This window comes from Cynocephalus volans, chromosome 13 (assembly GCF_027409185.1).
Source record: "Cynocephalus volans isolate mCynVol1 chromosome 13, mCynVol1.pri, whole genome shotgun sequence".
NCBI lineage: Eukaryota > Metazoa > Chordata > Mammalia > Dermoptera > Cynocephalidae > Cynocephalus > Cynocephalus volans.
The window spans coordinates 109527264-109542288 of NC_084472.1; the positions used below are offsets into that span (position 1 = coordinate 109527264).

The following is a 15025-nucleotide window of genomic DNA, read 5'->3' on the forward strand; positions in this document are numbered from 1 at the left end:
TAAAGGAAATCCTTATGTTAGTAAGTTTAATAAACCAAACATTTATCTCATACAAGTATATATATATATATATATATATAAAATAAAATTTTAGTATGATAAAACCTAGATTTTCTTAAATTATTTTTTAAAAGGACATCAAACTATATAATTGCTCTAGAGCAAAGTTTAGTGTTTTGGTGAGCTGTATTTCATGTTACTCGTAGCAATTATATTTGGTAACATGTAATAGCATTTTCCATTTTGCTCTTTTGAGACCACATCTAATCAACAGAATTATTGGAAGACCAATAAGTCACCTTAGAATTAATTGCTGGAATCAGGCAAATGGCAGTTTAGGAGCTTAAGTAAAGGAATTGTAGTGTTGTTTTTGTTTTACAAGAGAAAATCCAGTACAATTGCACATTTACATACAAAAAGAGGCACAAAACAGCTTTTTTTCTTCTTTCCGGAGAAGAGCTCTAAATTGATAAGAAAACAGGACACACATAACACAACTGAAGGAACGTGGTAGAGCATCTACCCTCCCTACCTTCATAGGGTTACTAGGTTCTTCTTGAGGGAAAATAAGTGCTACCAGGTACCAGCAATTGTGAGCAGTCAAAATTCACAGAGAAAGTTAATGTTCATTCAAGCTAACCCTAGACTTCTACTTAGTACAGTGTTACAACAATGTCTGACATTCCTACTTATTTCATACAAGGAATACTGGAACATACACATTTCTAAGCATTAAGTGCGAATGAGCCTTGTGGGCAGACATCTTGGTACACTTGCACCTGTAAGATTCAAGTATCACAGTCAACCAGTCTTGCTAACACTGACTTTCGTGGGAGCTTTCTCCACGTGCTTGCTGAGATGAAGGGTGTTTATGTGGCTCTTATATACCCTGTAAAAGTAATTCTTCCCCTTACTTCAATGGGGACAATTTTAAATATTGCATAATACTAAATAGGAATTGTCTACATATAACTTGGGGATGCCCCTACTGCTTTCATCACCTGAATTAGGACCTCGGCCAAAAAGATCTATTCCAATATGATTCAAATTCATTTGTGTAGTTTCACTAGGAAACATGACTGGTCAGTTGACAAAGGAAATGTTTGATTAGGAGAGGGCAGCAGAGACAGAAAATAAAATGCCCATTATTCTCTCCAAGTCAGACCAGGGTCTACACTAAGTTGGACAGAAAATGAGGATTATATGATTCAACTTTTGGTCTATGCCTTTCATCTCCCTTTAACTACCTTTATCTGTGTGTCAGGATAACAGGTGTGACCATTCCAACTATGCATTCATATCCACACAAACCCACCTCATCAAAGAAACCCACTGTCAATGGAAAACATTTCAAAATCAGTGAGGGCATCCATTCCTTTTTTTTCCCTCCAAAACAAAAAAACACATTATATGCCTTTCTAGGTAAAGTTACCATATCACAAAGCCCACCTAGTTTAAGACCGCAGAGGTAAAAGCTACTGAGACATTTGTTTTCAAGAGGCCAGATTTAGTACTTCTATAGAGTCCTTCCCTAAGACCATGAAAAACAGTGTGAAGGGAAGGAAGAGTGAGCCTGCGTACGGTTCAGTAGAGAGGCGTGCAGAGATGAGCACACCCTCCTCTAGGGGGCTCTCTGCAGCCCCCACTTCACACGCGCGCGCGCACACATGCACAAACACGCACACGCGCGCGCACGCACACACGCGCACGCGCACACGCACACGCACACACACACACACACACTGTCAAACAATCTGAACTACACTTCTTGGAATTCCTAAAAATGAAAATAAATACAGGAACGATGGCTAATTCTGCTTTTTACAACCAAGTGACACGTCTCAGACTTTAAATTCATCTTATTAACAAAACTTCCTTTTCTTTGTTCTTACTTCAAAAGCTAAGATATCTCTTCTTCCAGCTGCAAAGGCATTGAAGCACAGTAACAGGCAAGAAAAGACCAAGGGAATTTAGCCCTCCACAAACGAATCCCCAACCAACAGAGCGAACAGGAAACCAGATACCACCGACTGCTTCTGCCTGCATCAACTAGTTTCCCATTTTCGCCTTAACAAGGCAGTTCCGATGGCAAAGGCTGTATGCACTGCAGCAGTCTTTTTTTTTTTAAATGCATGATCTTTTTGCTTTTCTCTCTTCATTTAAATAAAGGGGGGGGCGGAGAAATCACTACCCATTTACTCTTTTACTTCTTCTCCATGATCTTGTGATTCCCATTTACATTTTATCTTGCTCCAGTATTCTGACGACACAGGAGATACGGGGTCATGTTCAGAGCAGCAGAGACGGCCTTCCAGTGCAGAGGGAACCAAAGCCCCCTTTTCATGATCTTTACAAAACGAACGTGGGCAGAACTCGCAGAAGGAAACAGCTGTGCTGTTGCACTCATCGCACTGATGCCACGGGCATTCCCACTTCCCTGGTGTGGGCGGGAAGGAGGAGGAACAGCGTCCAAGTTAGTGCCTGTCTTGATTACCCATGAAAAGCCCAAGTTCCCACCTTCTTCTCTGATTGGAGACAAAATTTAATTGAATACAACTACAAATTTCAGCCAAACATAGATCTGGGTGTACTATTTCATACGGATTTCAGCTATTAGCCAAAATCCAATGCCATAGGTACCAACTACCCCCCATGGTAATAGTAAATAAGGACCAATCCTTGCTGGCCCACAGGGTATCTCAAGTTAGCAAGGGGACAGATATCTCACTAGCAGAATTTCTGTTTGCTATTGTTTGTTCTATTCAAAGTTTCCTATTCCATGGCTCTGCTGGGGAGAATGGAATATATTCTGAGTTAGCAAAGATGCACAGTTGGCAAGGACGTAAGTCTGGAATTTCTAGCTTACCGTATGGCGGCTGAGTCAGGTTAAGGCATAGGAGGTGGTATGCTTTGGGACAGTCTTTTTTGTCACACATGACCAGCTCTCCACCATCTCCACACTGGAAACAGTAATCTTCATGTATCTGCTTTGGTTCTGTTTTGATTTTTCGTCTCTTCTGCTTTAACTTAGCATTTTTGGCCTTCTCTTCAGTTGTTGACGCACATGCCGACTGGCAGGAAAAAAGGGCCACAGTTTCAATGGTCACAGGCAGTGTATGAACCTTTACACAGAAAAACAAACAAACCCTACAACCTCACATTCATTTAAATTTATCTGTTGTACAATGAACTAAAAACACCAGGACTAATCCTGTAATAATGATATAATAAGAACAAGGCTTTGTTTTCATCACCTTTCAAATAGGGTGTTTTTTTGTTTGTTTCTTTTTAAATTGCAAGTGTGGTGGTAAATCCAAGCAACTTTAACCCACTAATGTTTAGACAACCTGCAAATTTTTTTCACTAAGATGTAATTCACATACCACAAAATTCACCATTTTAAAAAGTGAATGTCAATAGTTTTAGTATATTATGTATTTTTTTAAATTTAAAAGAGAACTTTGCTAATTTCAAATTCAGTCAGAAATACAAATACATTTTCAGAACCTAACAGACCTTACTAAAATTGGCTTCATTGGAAAGTCAGAGTCTGAACTTTTGGTAAGCACAACTTATGAGCTGCAAACTAAACCGGGTGCCCATCTGCCAGCATTTCCCGAGCGGGTCATAAACAGACTTCCTTCCCCAGCTCCACCCCAATCTCCTGCGGGCTCGGGTGTTCCCCTGCACAACTAACCTTCGGCCGCACTCCTAGAAAGCCACTGCAGTTATCCGCCCCACAGTGGCACTCTGTTCTGCCATTGCCCAGACAATCCAAGTTATAATTAAATGTTAACTCCATCCCTAAAACATAAGAGAAATAATTATTCACCCTTAGTCATGGGGAAGTGAAATGCTGTCACAGACACTGCCATAATGAAAAAAGAGACATAATTCTGACATGAAGACTTTCCCCTTTCCCATGTTCAACCTCACTAAAAACAGTGAAAGGAAAAAAGGAAAAGCGGGGGAAAAACCTGACGGAAAACATCCCTCATCCATCAACAATTATAGCAACACTAAATATCCTAAAAAGAAGTCATATCCTTCTCACAGAAGTGGTCAAAAACAATGTGATAGGGACTAAGGATCTGCAGTCTATGCTCAAGAAAAATAAGATTCTAGTTTGGCCCTCTTTTCTAAAGCTAATCACACTAGTTTCTAGGTGAACAATGTGACTATGGAATTGTGAAAATACCATTTCTAGCAATTAATGCCTTATACTACGATCAAATAATCATTCAAATTGGAAGTTTACTATTAAGGCAAAGATCCAGGGATTTAACAAGGGCCTCCTAAACTTTCCTTTAGCTGGGCTTGAACAATCCACAATAAGTTCTAGATATGTAGTTTAAATATGTTTCAGCTACAGCATTTCTCTTGCCCATTTTTCTACAAACTCAAAGAAGCTAAGTTTTGCTGTTAAGATGCTGGACAATGCTTTCTATGTCTTTCTATGCTTTCTATGTCTAATTTGAAACAGAATGATTTTTTTAAATCAAAACAAAAAACAAGAATCCAGATGATGTTAACACAAGCTAACTACTTTTAATATGTTTTAAAAAGAAAACAACAGCTAAAACATCTGGCTACATTATATGGACAGCAATAATTTGGAGAATTAATTCAATAGGATTATGGACAGAAAATCCGGTAAGATCCTCTCTTACATAAAGGTTCTTGCTAATTTCTTTCGATGATATAGATTTTTACTTCTAATAAGATAACACTCAAATCTAAATATAACACTCTGTCTTATTTGAATAAACACTTGGGCATCAAGACTTGAAGAATGATGTCCTGCCTTCAAAGGACACTTCCTTCCTAGGGAGGGGACCACGGGGAGCAGGTCACGCTTTTACCTGCAGGAATATCACAAAGAGCAAAAAGTCCAACTCGAACATCTCCGTTCACTGTCCACTTTTGTGTTTCACAGTTTGGATTACAACTGTGGTTCATAAAGCGAGAATAATTTCCTTTGGGGCCAGCATCAATTATACGGTCCTTCAGAAAGAAAAGGAGAGAAAGGTACCTTTTACATAAAACTAAGTATTAACCTAACTTAGAAACATCCAACCTAGTCAAGAGCCACAAGGCAGCAGCAGCATTTTGCTACCAGCTGATGTCTGACAACTGACAGCTCTGAAAATGTGATGCTCCCTGTGCAGTTTACTAAGTTCTTACTTTATTCGATGAACTTCAAGTCAAAGTAATTAAGATAAAAAGTGGAATTTAGTTTATTTTCAAGTTTGCTTCTAGAAACAGACCATAAAGTAATGCTACTTAGTGAGCTATTAGTGAGCCACAGGTGTATGAATGGTATTTTCTGCTTAGAGAGCTCTAAATTCAGATATCTATGGTATACTCCGGTGTTTTGCTATCAGCCCTTCTTTTCCACTCTAGGCAAGAAGCAAAACTAGCATGGGGGTAGACAGATGAGAGCTTAGGCCATAAAGAGGGAAAATGAAAACCTTCTCCCCCGAAGAAAGACTTGGAGACTTGTTTGATGCTATTGTATGGGATATACTCTCCAGTAGTTATGTATTTTCTCTGTTTTTACTTATATTACAGTTCAAATTACAGTAAAAAGCTGAACATTTAGGCCCCTGAATTTGAACTCTGATGATCTGGATAAAGTCCAGCGGACTGAACTTCCTGATTGTCATCCAGATGGCTGGAGGGACCATTGGCAATGAGAATAGGATTTAAGGAGCCAGAGTCCAGCAATCATTAAAAATGGCATTTTAATTTATGGTCATGAAACATGTTTATGAAAGTTGTAAGACTTTCAAACAATGACACATCAGTTAAAATGCTTCTTTTAAATGATCTCTGCTTCTTATTTTTAATGATACTTTGACTCTCAGATTTAGAGATGGCCTGGAACACAGGAAACATGGGTACTAGTCTTGGCTTTTAAAATTGTAACAAGATATTTGGCAAATCACTTATCATGGCTGGACCTCAGTTTCTTGTCCTCTGTAAATCAGTGGACTGTTGAAAACATTAAATGAGATAATGGATATAATGTGCATCAAACAGGTCTTAAAATTACATGTATTAAACTAGCAGTTTTACTGTCATTTTTCTTTTGACAGCACTCGTTTTCCCAACTTATTAAAAAAAAAGTTTAAAAATACAAAATGTTTTAGCGTTTTTGCTAAATCAGAACTTTAATGGTGGTTTATGACTTAGAACCAGAGAGCTAATTTTCTCTTCCAGTGATAAAGAAACTGAGGCCCAGGTCTTTTAGTGACTAAGAAGAGCTGGGACTAAACTCCGGATATGTTAACCCTATTCCTGGTTATCTTTCACTCGCAGTGCTGTCTCACATGACATGTGCAAGGCTTCAGTAATCATTCATTTTGTACTCTGGTATAATTAGCACCTATAGTAGATAACACACTGGCTACTGCAAATCATTATAAGTTGCCTGAAAAAAAATCAAATTAAAAGAAACTGAGTTCAACCTAAGACCATGAAACAAAATTTTTAAAATCCTTTTTTCTTACAACAAAAAAAGCACTTTTACCTTGGTAACAGTTAACATATAAAAATTAGTTACACTGTTCTCGTGTGCTCGCTTGATTCGCAATCTGCATTCTTCTTCGTCAATTAATTCACCAACATACTCATTTACAAATTCACCCTGCAGAGAAGCATGCAACATATAGGTGTAAAATCAGCGTACTAAATTAGAAAGTAATCCCTAACAATTTATGCACGAGTATAATCCAGGATAATTAACTAAAAGAAATCCTGGAAATACTCAAATAATTTCAACCCCAGAAATAAATGGTTTGTTATTTATTCATGGGCATTCAGGTGGGACTATTTTTCTTGTACAACTGTCTGAAAAGGTGATAATCTGCTTGCTTTTTCTTTCTGATGATACTATTTCTGTAATCGAAGCGACACCATATGGTATATCACTGGGATCTGGGGATAAAGCTCACTCCAGCCTTTGAAGCTGTAACAGACATTTATGACTTTGTAGCTGTGAGGTTTTGGGGGTAAGACCTGGAAAAGATCTGAATCCTAAACAAGTAAGTTCTGTTTTTGTTTTTAAACTTTTCATATTTAAGTAATTATAGATATTCACCGAAAGTTGCAAACACAGTACAGAGGAGCTCTCTGTACCCTTCACCCAGTCTCCTCCTACGGTCACAGCTTACATAACTGCGGAACAGCATCAGAGCCAGGACACTGACGTTGGTGGAACCCACAGACCTTATTCAGATTGCATCAACTTCCCATGCACTCACTGGTGTGTGTGTGAAGTTCTGCACAGTCTTATCAGGTGTAGAATCATGTAACCACCACCGTAAGAACGGTACAGAGCTGTCCTTTCACCACAGAGCTTCTGTATGTAACTCCTTGATAATCACATCCATCCTCTATTCCTTCGCTTCACCTCATCCTAAACTCTGGCAACCACTAATCTGTTCTCCATCTCTATAATTTTGTCATTCTGAGATTACTCTATAAATGGAATCACATAGTACACAACCTTTTGAGATTGGTTTTAAAAAAAAAAAATTTAAGCTAATTCCCTTGAGACTCATCCAAGTTGTGTTTATCAATAGCTTGTTCTTTTTTAATTGCTAAGGAGCATTCCATAGCATGGATGTATCACAGTTTGTGTAATCATTCACCCACTTAAGACCATTTGTATTGTTTCCAGATTTTGGCCATTACTAATAAAGGTGCTATAAACATTCTGGTAAAGTTTTTGTGTGGACATACGTTTTCCTTTTTCAGGGATAAACAGCCAGGAGTGCAATCTGCTGCACTATTGATAAGTGTATGTTTACTTTTAAAGAAACTGCCAAACTACTGTCCAGAGTGGCGTTACCATTTTACATTCCCACCAGCAATGTACAAGAGATCCAGTTTCTCCGCATCCTTGTCAGCATTTGGTACTGTCACTTTTGCATTTTAGCTGCTCTAACAGGTATACAGTGATAAGCTCCTTTTAAAAGAAAAGTAAATACTATACATTCAATATTTTGTGTTTATAATTACATAATCGTTAACTCTTTCACCTCAAAAGCATTGCTGATTCAATCTAGGACAAAAGCATTATCCACAGTACTTATCAGCATTACTAATACACTTTAGAGGAAAATAAATCATCTTGAAAAACAAAAATGTATTGGCTTATTATTTCATCAGATTTGTCCTATTTCTCTGTACCCCCTCTCTCACCCATCTTCTCTAGCCCTTCTCATAGGTCTCGGCATTACAGAACCGTTGATAGAAAATATCAGTAATCTAGAAGAAGTACTACATCATATTTTCTCACTTTGGTAGATCATTAAGAATATAAGCCAATGTTCTTAAAAATATTAACCTTTCTCTATTGATAAAAATAGATTACTACTTTTGTAATAAGAGAAAAGAAATTGGTGGTTAAGTGAGAAGGAACCAACGTAACCTGCCAAGCACCAGTCTTTTTCCTCGGCGATCTGTTGTTAGCAAGGTCAGTGGGAACATCAGTCTGCTTCAAGCAGCGACACACTTGTTACACCTGGAGGGGTGGTAACCCGAAAAGGTGACCTCTGGCTTTTGCTCTCTCCCATTTTTATTTATTATATAAGCTATGACAAAGAATTAGATTAGAAAGGAAAGACAATTCATCTAAAACTGCAATGCCATAAACAGAACAGTTTATTCCCCCCCCCTTTTTCCTTCCAGTCCTTCCTCACAAAGGACACCGGGCAGTTGTGCACATTCCCATGTTACGCACTGTTAGCCTCAAACGGCTTTTCCTTTATCTAGTTTGGACTCTAACATCAGCTGATGAACAATATTTTGCACCGCTGTATGCTGTCCCTGTCCTCAAGGGCAGAAGAAGACTGCAGTGCTGTCTTGGTTGCACTGCCACCTGCTGTTGCTATACATAACTATTGTATACATAACAAATTGTCTTTAATGGAAACCTAGAGAACATAATTTCAGCCAAATCAGCTCCACTTCATCTTTTCCCCATATTGGGATTCAAGGTAAGGTTTCATTTGAAGAAATGGTTCTATGGCTTTAAAAGTTTGACAATGATTTATGATGGTTTCTATCTACATTCTATGAAAATGAGTGAATAGAAAAATTAAAGTGCTGATATCTGATATGAGTGCAAATCTCGTAAAGTTGATACCATTGTGAATAAAGACAGAAATATTTCATTGTGAACAAAGATGGAAAAAAGTCCTAAAAGTGACAAATCTTTAGCCTCTCAAAGAGTTACTTACTGGACTTAAAACCATTAGCTGTGAATTCAATTGTGAACAAACATAACAAATTAAAGAACTTAAAAAATATCTGTCTTTAAAGACTGAAGCAAGAAGACTGTATGTGATCTGATATTTAATACTTTAGAAATCTTCTGTGAAAGAAACCACCTTATAACAGGAAGTCCCTTGTTTGACTCTGTCATGTGTGGAAAAATAAAGGGCGGACTGTGTATATCCCATTTCACATTTGGCTTCTTTCCCATAAACGTATTAAGAACCTTTTTCACGTGGCCACATTCACAGACTCTTCATGACCATGGTTTTCAATGACTGCGCACTTCTAGCTATTTCGTAAAACAGCAATTCTTTCCTTAGCATCCCTCAAGTGTTAAAGGGCAGAAAAATCCAGGCTGTATTTTCTTTTCTCCTGATTATATCATTAACTTAATAAATTATTTTAGAATACATTTTAGAATATATGCAACTACAATTAAAAGATGTTAATGCAATATTAAACTGGGTAGATTTCAGGAAAGCTGCATAAACTCCCCCAAAATTATAGGCAAAAATCTGTATGTGTGATATGCAAGGCATTAAAGTAATATGAAAAACTCTGCACTACACAACATTTTAAATGTAGTTGGCCTGTGACCAAGCAGCCCAGTCCACATGCCCAACACATCAGCAAATCTTGCTGGCTCTGCCTTCAGAACGTCAGAAATCCTACCACCACTTTTCTCTGCTCAGCTACAACCCTAGAGGTCCCATGTCACCATCATCTCTCTCCTGGACTACTCCGATGGTCCCCTTTTTATCACTCTTTGCCCTTATCATAAATTCTCCATATTTCAGCCAAAGTTATCCTTTTAAAACCCAAGTGCAACAGAGAGACTCTCATGGTGGCCGCCACGACCCGTCTTCTGTTATTTGTGCCACTGTGTGATCCCCTCCTGAGTGTGAGAAGGATCTGTGACTTAGTTCTAACCAACAGAATATGGCAAAGGTTCCAGGATGTGTGTGATCATGTGGGTTTATTACGTAAGACTTTAGTGTCTGTCTTGCTGGAGTGTCTCTCCCTTTGTTGGCTGTACGGAAGCAAGAGGCCATGTTTGGAGCCCCACATGTCAAGAAACGCCAGGCAGCCTCTAGAAGCAGAGCAGCTCCTGGCCGACGGCAAGAAAAAAAAAAACCCAAAAATAAAAAGCTGGAAGCTCTCATACCTTCAGATACAAGGAATAGAGTTCTGCCAACCACCATGCAAACAGGGAAATGGATCCCACCCTAGTCATGCCAAGATGAGAACCCAGCCCAAGCCAACGCCTTTGACTGCAAACTTGTGAGACCCCAAGTAGAAGATACAGCTAAGTAATGCCCAGACGCCTGACCCATGCAAGCTGTGAGAGAATAAACATGTGTTACATTTTAAGTTGCTAACTTTGTAGTAATATTGTTACGCAGAAAACTAATAAACCAAGTCAGATCAAGTCACTCCCTACTAAAATTGTATAGAAGTGACCCATCCCGTGGCCTGTAAGTCCCCAGCTACCCTTCTCGTGTCATCTCCAGATGACTGAGTCCCCAGCTGCCCTTCTCGTGTCGTCTCCAGATGACTGAGTCCCCAGCTGCCCTTCTCGTGTCGTCTCCAGATGACTGAGTCCCCAGCTGCCCTTCTCGTGTCGTCTCCAGATGACTGAGTCCCCAGCTGCCCTTCTCGTGTCGTCTCCAGATGACTGAGTCCCCAGCTGCCCTTCTCGTGTCGTCTCCAGATGACTGAGTCCCCAGCTGCCCTTCTCGTGTCGTCTCCAGATGACTGAGTCCCCAGCTGCCCTTCTCGTGTCGTCTCCAGATGACTGAGTCCCCAGCTGCCCTTCTCGTGTCGTCTCCAGATGACTGAGTCCCCAGCTGCCCTTCTCGTGTCGTCTCCAGATGACTGAGTCCCCAGCTGCCCTTCTCGTGTCGTCTCCAGATGACTGAGTCCCCAGCTGCCCTGCTCGTGTCGTCTCCAGATGACTGAGTCCCCAGCTGCCCTTCTCGTGTCGTCTCCAGATGACTGAGTCCCCAGCTGCCCTGCTCGTGTCGTCTCCAGATGACTGAGTCCCCAGCTGCCCTGCTCGTGTCGTCTCCAGATGACTGAGTCCCCAGCTGCCCTGCTCGTGTCGTCTCCAGATGACTGAGTCCCCAGCTGCCCTGCTCGTGTCGTCTCCAGATGACTGAGTCCCCAGCTGCCCTGCTCGTGTCGTCTCCAGATGACTGAGTCCCCAGCTGCCCTGCTCGTGTCGTCTCCAGATGACTGAGTCCCCAGCTGCCCTGCTCGTGTCGTCTCCAGATGACTGAGTCCCCAGCTGCCCTGCTCGTGTCGTCTCCAGATGACTGAGTCCCCAGCTGCCCTGCTCGTGTCGTCTCCAGATGACTTAGTCCCCAGCTGCCCTTCTCGTGTCGTCTCCAGATGACTTAGTCCCCAGTTGCCCTTCTCGTGTCGTCTCCTACCTGCTGGTCCTCTCCTTGTCACTCTCCCCCAGGCATCCTAGCTTTCTTGCTGTTCCTGGAGCATGCTAAGGCCTTTCTACTTGCTTTTTCTTCAGGCAGAAATGCTCTCTCTTGTATATCTGCATGGCTTTCTACTTTATACATTCAGGTCAGATGTCACCTACTCAGGCCTTCTTAACCAATTTAAAATAGCAATGCCTGTCACCAGCTATCTCCTTTTTGCCATAAATCCCTATATATTTTATCCCTAGAATTGTATCTTTTGAAGCCTCCCTAAGAGCAAAGGTTCTTGTCCACTTCACCCCGACTCCTGTCCCCATCCCATGTTACCTTCTTAATGCTCCTTTTGGTCCTGAGGCCCCAGCCTCTTCGCTCCGTTTTGATGATCTCTGCATCAGGGTAGAGCCTCTTCGTAAAGCACTGGTTCTGACAACGATCTCCAGCGGGGCACACCTGCGGGTGACACTCATACTGCAACATTCTGTTCAGGCACTCTGATTCCAAGCCACAAGGGTTTTCATCAGCTGGCTTGCAGTTACAGCGGGGAATCTCTGACAGGTCAGCAACCTGGATCTGTACCTTCCCTATTACTTTGTTAGCCTAGAAAACAAAGTCACAAATGAAAGGAAGGCAGAGGTAAGTAATCAACCTGCACAGGAATACCAAAAATGTCAGTGCTGTTCTTGCTTCTGCTACTGTCTTGTGGTGTGACTCTGAGAAAGACTCTTTATCTTAATTTCTCCATGAATAAGCTCCCCCATGTCTCTCCTTAGTTGACAAAAATGTCAAATCTAATGTGAATTTTCACTTATTTGGTTGCAGGATAACCCCATACAATAAGAACAGGATTTCATATAAGACGTGTTGCTCTTAGGTATGAGAAGGCTTATCAAAGACCTAATCCTCACAGCACAGTAGCTATGGCTCCCATTTGGTGATTCCAACAAAAGCTCTCAGTTGGTTTTACAGAAGACGGTGATAATTGGCAGAAGTTTTCACAAGTCAAAAAGGGCCTTTAACTACTAAGAGAGTAATGCTCGCATCTCTGTCAAATACCAGTGTTTTCATGGGTAAAAACTCACTTTGATGTGTTTGTAAGGAGGGGGTTTTCTTGAGTTTTTTTCAGTCTCTAATGCTTCTTTACTTTCTCTTTGTGCTTTCAATTCCTGGAAACGTTTTGCAGCTTCTTCCAGTGCTATCGATAAGACCAAACAAAGTATATAAGTACCAAAAAACAAACAAGAATTGTTAGGATAGTAGTTTTAAATTGCCTTCCCAATGTTCTGCACCTGGCCTGAGATTTTCTTTTTAAAATTATATTCTAGAAATGACCATTTACCACCAGGACAGGGTAACAATGAAATAGGATATAACTTAGTGAGCACCGCCCTATGCGGGCTGCTGCCTCAGAGAAGTGGCCCTACCTCATTGATCAGAAGCCTTCAAGTGACCCTCAAAGAAATATTTTACCTTGTACTACATTTAAATACATTTACCTTCCAGAAAGCCAAACTTCCTGGCAACTCATTGCAAAAGCAGTTGTAAGGTTCTTCATGGGAAGACTTTACTACTCTTCTGTGACAAAAGAGCTTCACTTGATTAAGAAGACTATTCCCAAAATAATTTTTTTTTTTTTATAGAAAGATCATTGAAGAAACTCCTTTCACATAAACAGCACAGTCTATTATACTGAAATGTATTTCTAACCTGGTCTAATGTGATTAGAAACTTATGGATACAAGATCATAAAGCCTGGTGAAAATTCTCTGCTACCAGAAATATGTCATATGCAAGTTAGGAGATGCTGAAAAATCAACACTGGAGTCTTAATTGTGAATCACGGTAAACATCATCCAACTTACCTTTTTTGAAGGTCTTGTTAATACTAGTCTGTCCCTCAGCAAAGCTTTTGTCTCCTTCAACATAAGGGAACACTCTGCCCTGGTGTACCCAGTAATAGTCATGAGAACCGAAGAAGAACACAGGGAAGTCCCCCAAGTCATGTTTAAGGCCCTGGATGTTCAGTGGCACAGACCTGGGATTGCAGATCTCTGCCGGCCACCATCTGGAAACAAAAGCAGTTTTAGACCAAGAAGATGAAAAACGACACTATTCTTTACAAGACTGGCAGGAGGAAAAGAAGTTTTTGTATTTTGCAATTTTCATTCAGATTCTAAGAACACAAAATACCTTATCTTTAATCCGTCCAAACCACACACACATCATTTAAAAACATATTAATAAATTAACTAATGAAATAGTGAACACAGACTAAACAAAGTAGATCCTAAACACCTGATCTAGTTTCTTGCTTTAAAAAACTGTCAAAACAAATTTTAAAACCCTGAAAAATTAATATTTGACATTTATAAAAGAACATATATCAAGAAAATATGTTATGAAGTATAATAACACCAAACCCACTACCCAAAGCAAGAATAAGAATAGGACCAATACTATTCCAAACCTAATTTCTGTCCTAAATAAGTTAGTTTTTTCCCCCAAACTTGACATACTTAATATCAAGATTATCTTTTTTGGGGGGTGGAGGGTGGGGACGGGTGGCTGGCCAGTGCAGGGATCCAAACCCTTGACTTTGGAGTCACAAGGTGGCACACTAACCAACTGTGCTAACCAGCCAGCCCAAGATTATCTTTTAAGGTATCAAAGTTTATTTCTAGTAGTCAAGGGAACCATTTTGAGAATAAACTGATGCTATAGAAAAAAATGGCTCCCATTCAAATCAGCATTTTCTGAATCTCTAATCAACTAAGGCAAACACCTCTTGGTCAAATGTACTAGGTTTTATATCAGTCTGTATTTCAAAATCTAATTCATCCTAGATCATAATAAACATGGGTTGGGGACAGAATGGAAACATGGCTGTTCCATGCTATGATAAATGAATATTGCAGCAGTCACCAAATTCAGCTGTCTGTAAGGAGCATTTGACAGCTTCCAGCAATTGGACAAGTCAGGGACTGAAGGGTGAAGCTGCAGGTCAGAAAACAAGGCCAACCTCAGTGCTCCCCACATGGGCTTTAGTAAGATATAAAATCCTCAATATCAACAGTGAATACACATAAACTTAAATTTTTTCAATCCCTTATTTTACATATGCCTAATAAAACCATTTATTTAACAAGTAATTATAATGTTTAAAAGATAAATGATGACACAGTTGCACTCCCAGATTTATACTGCAGAACTTGAGTAACAATCACTTGAAAGGTAACTGCTGTCCATCTAAGAATTAAACACATGGGTAAGAACCCATGCTCAAATTGTTGAAAAACAAAACGAAAAAC

At 39.9% G+C, this 15025-nt stretch overlaps 1 protein-coding gene across 6 annotated transcripts in view; it reads right to left on the reverse strand.

Annotated features, from left to right (window-relative positions):
- Positions 1–110: 110 nt before the first annotated feature.
- Positions 111–15025, reverse strand: part of NSD3 (nuclear receptor binding SET domain protein 3) — a 97118-nt gene continuing 82203 nt past the window's right edge. For 4 of the 6 annotated variants that reach the window (XM_063076778.1, XM_063076775.1, XM_063076773.1 and 1 more), the window contains 8 exons: positions 13580–13782; positions 12800–12912; positions 12048–12317; positions 6533–6649; positions 4863–5004; positions 3698–3804; positions 2867–3071; positions 111–2437 (listed from right to left, as the gene is read on the reverse strand). In XM_063076778.1, coding sequence (XP_062932848.1) covers positions 2196–2437; positions 2867–3071; positions 3698–3804; positions 4863–5004; positions 6533–6649; positions 12048–12317; positions 12800–12912; positions 13580–13782 — 1399 coding nt within the window. In that variant the 3' untranslated portion in view covers positions 111–2195. The remainder of the gene's footprint in view (positions 2438–2866; positions 3072–3697; positions 3805–4862; positions 5005–6532; positions 6650–12047; positions 12318–12799; positions 12913–13579; positions 13783–15025) is intronic. The other 2 variants (XM_063076777.1, XM_063076776.1) reach the window with 1 other exon arrangement.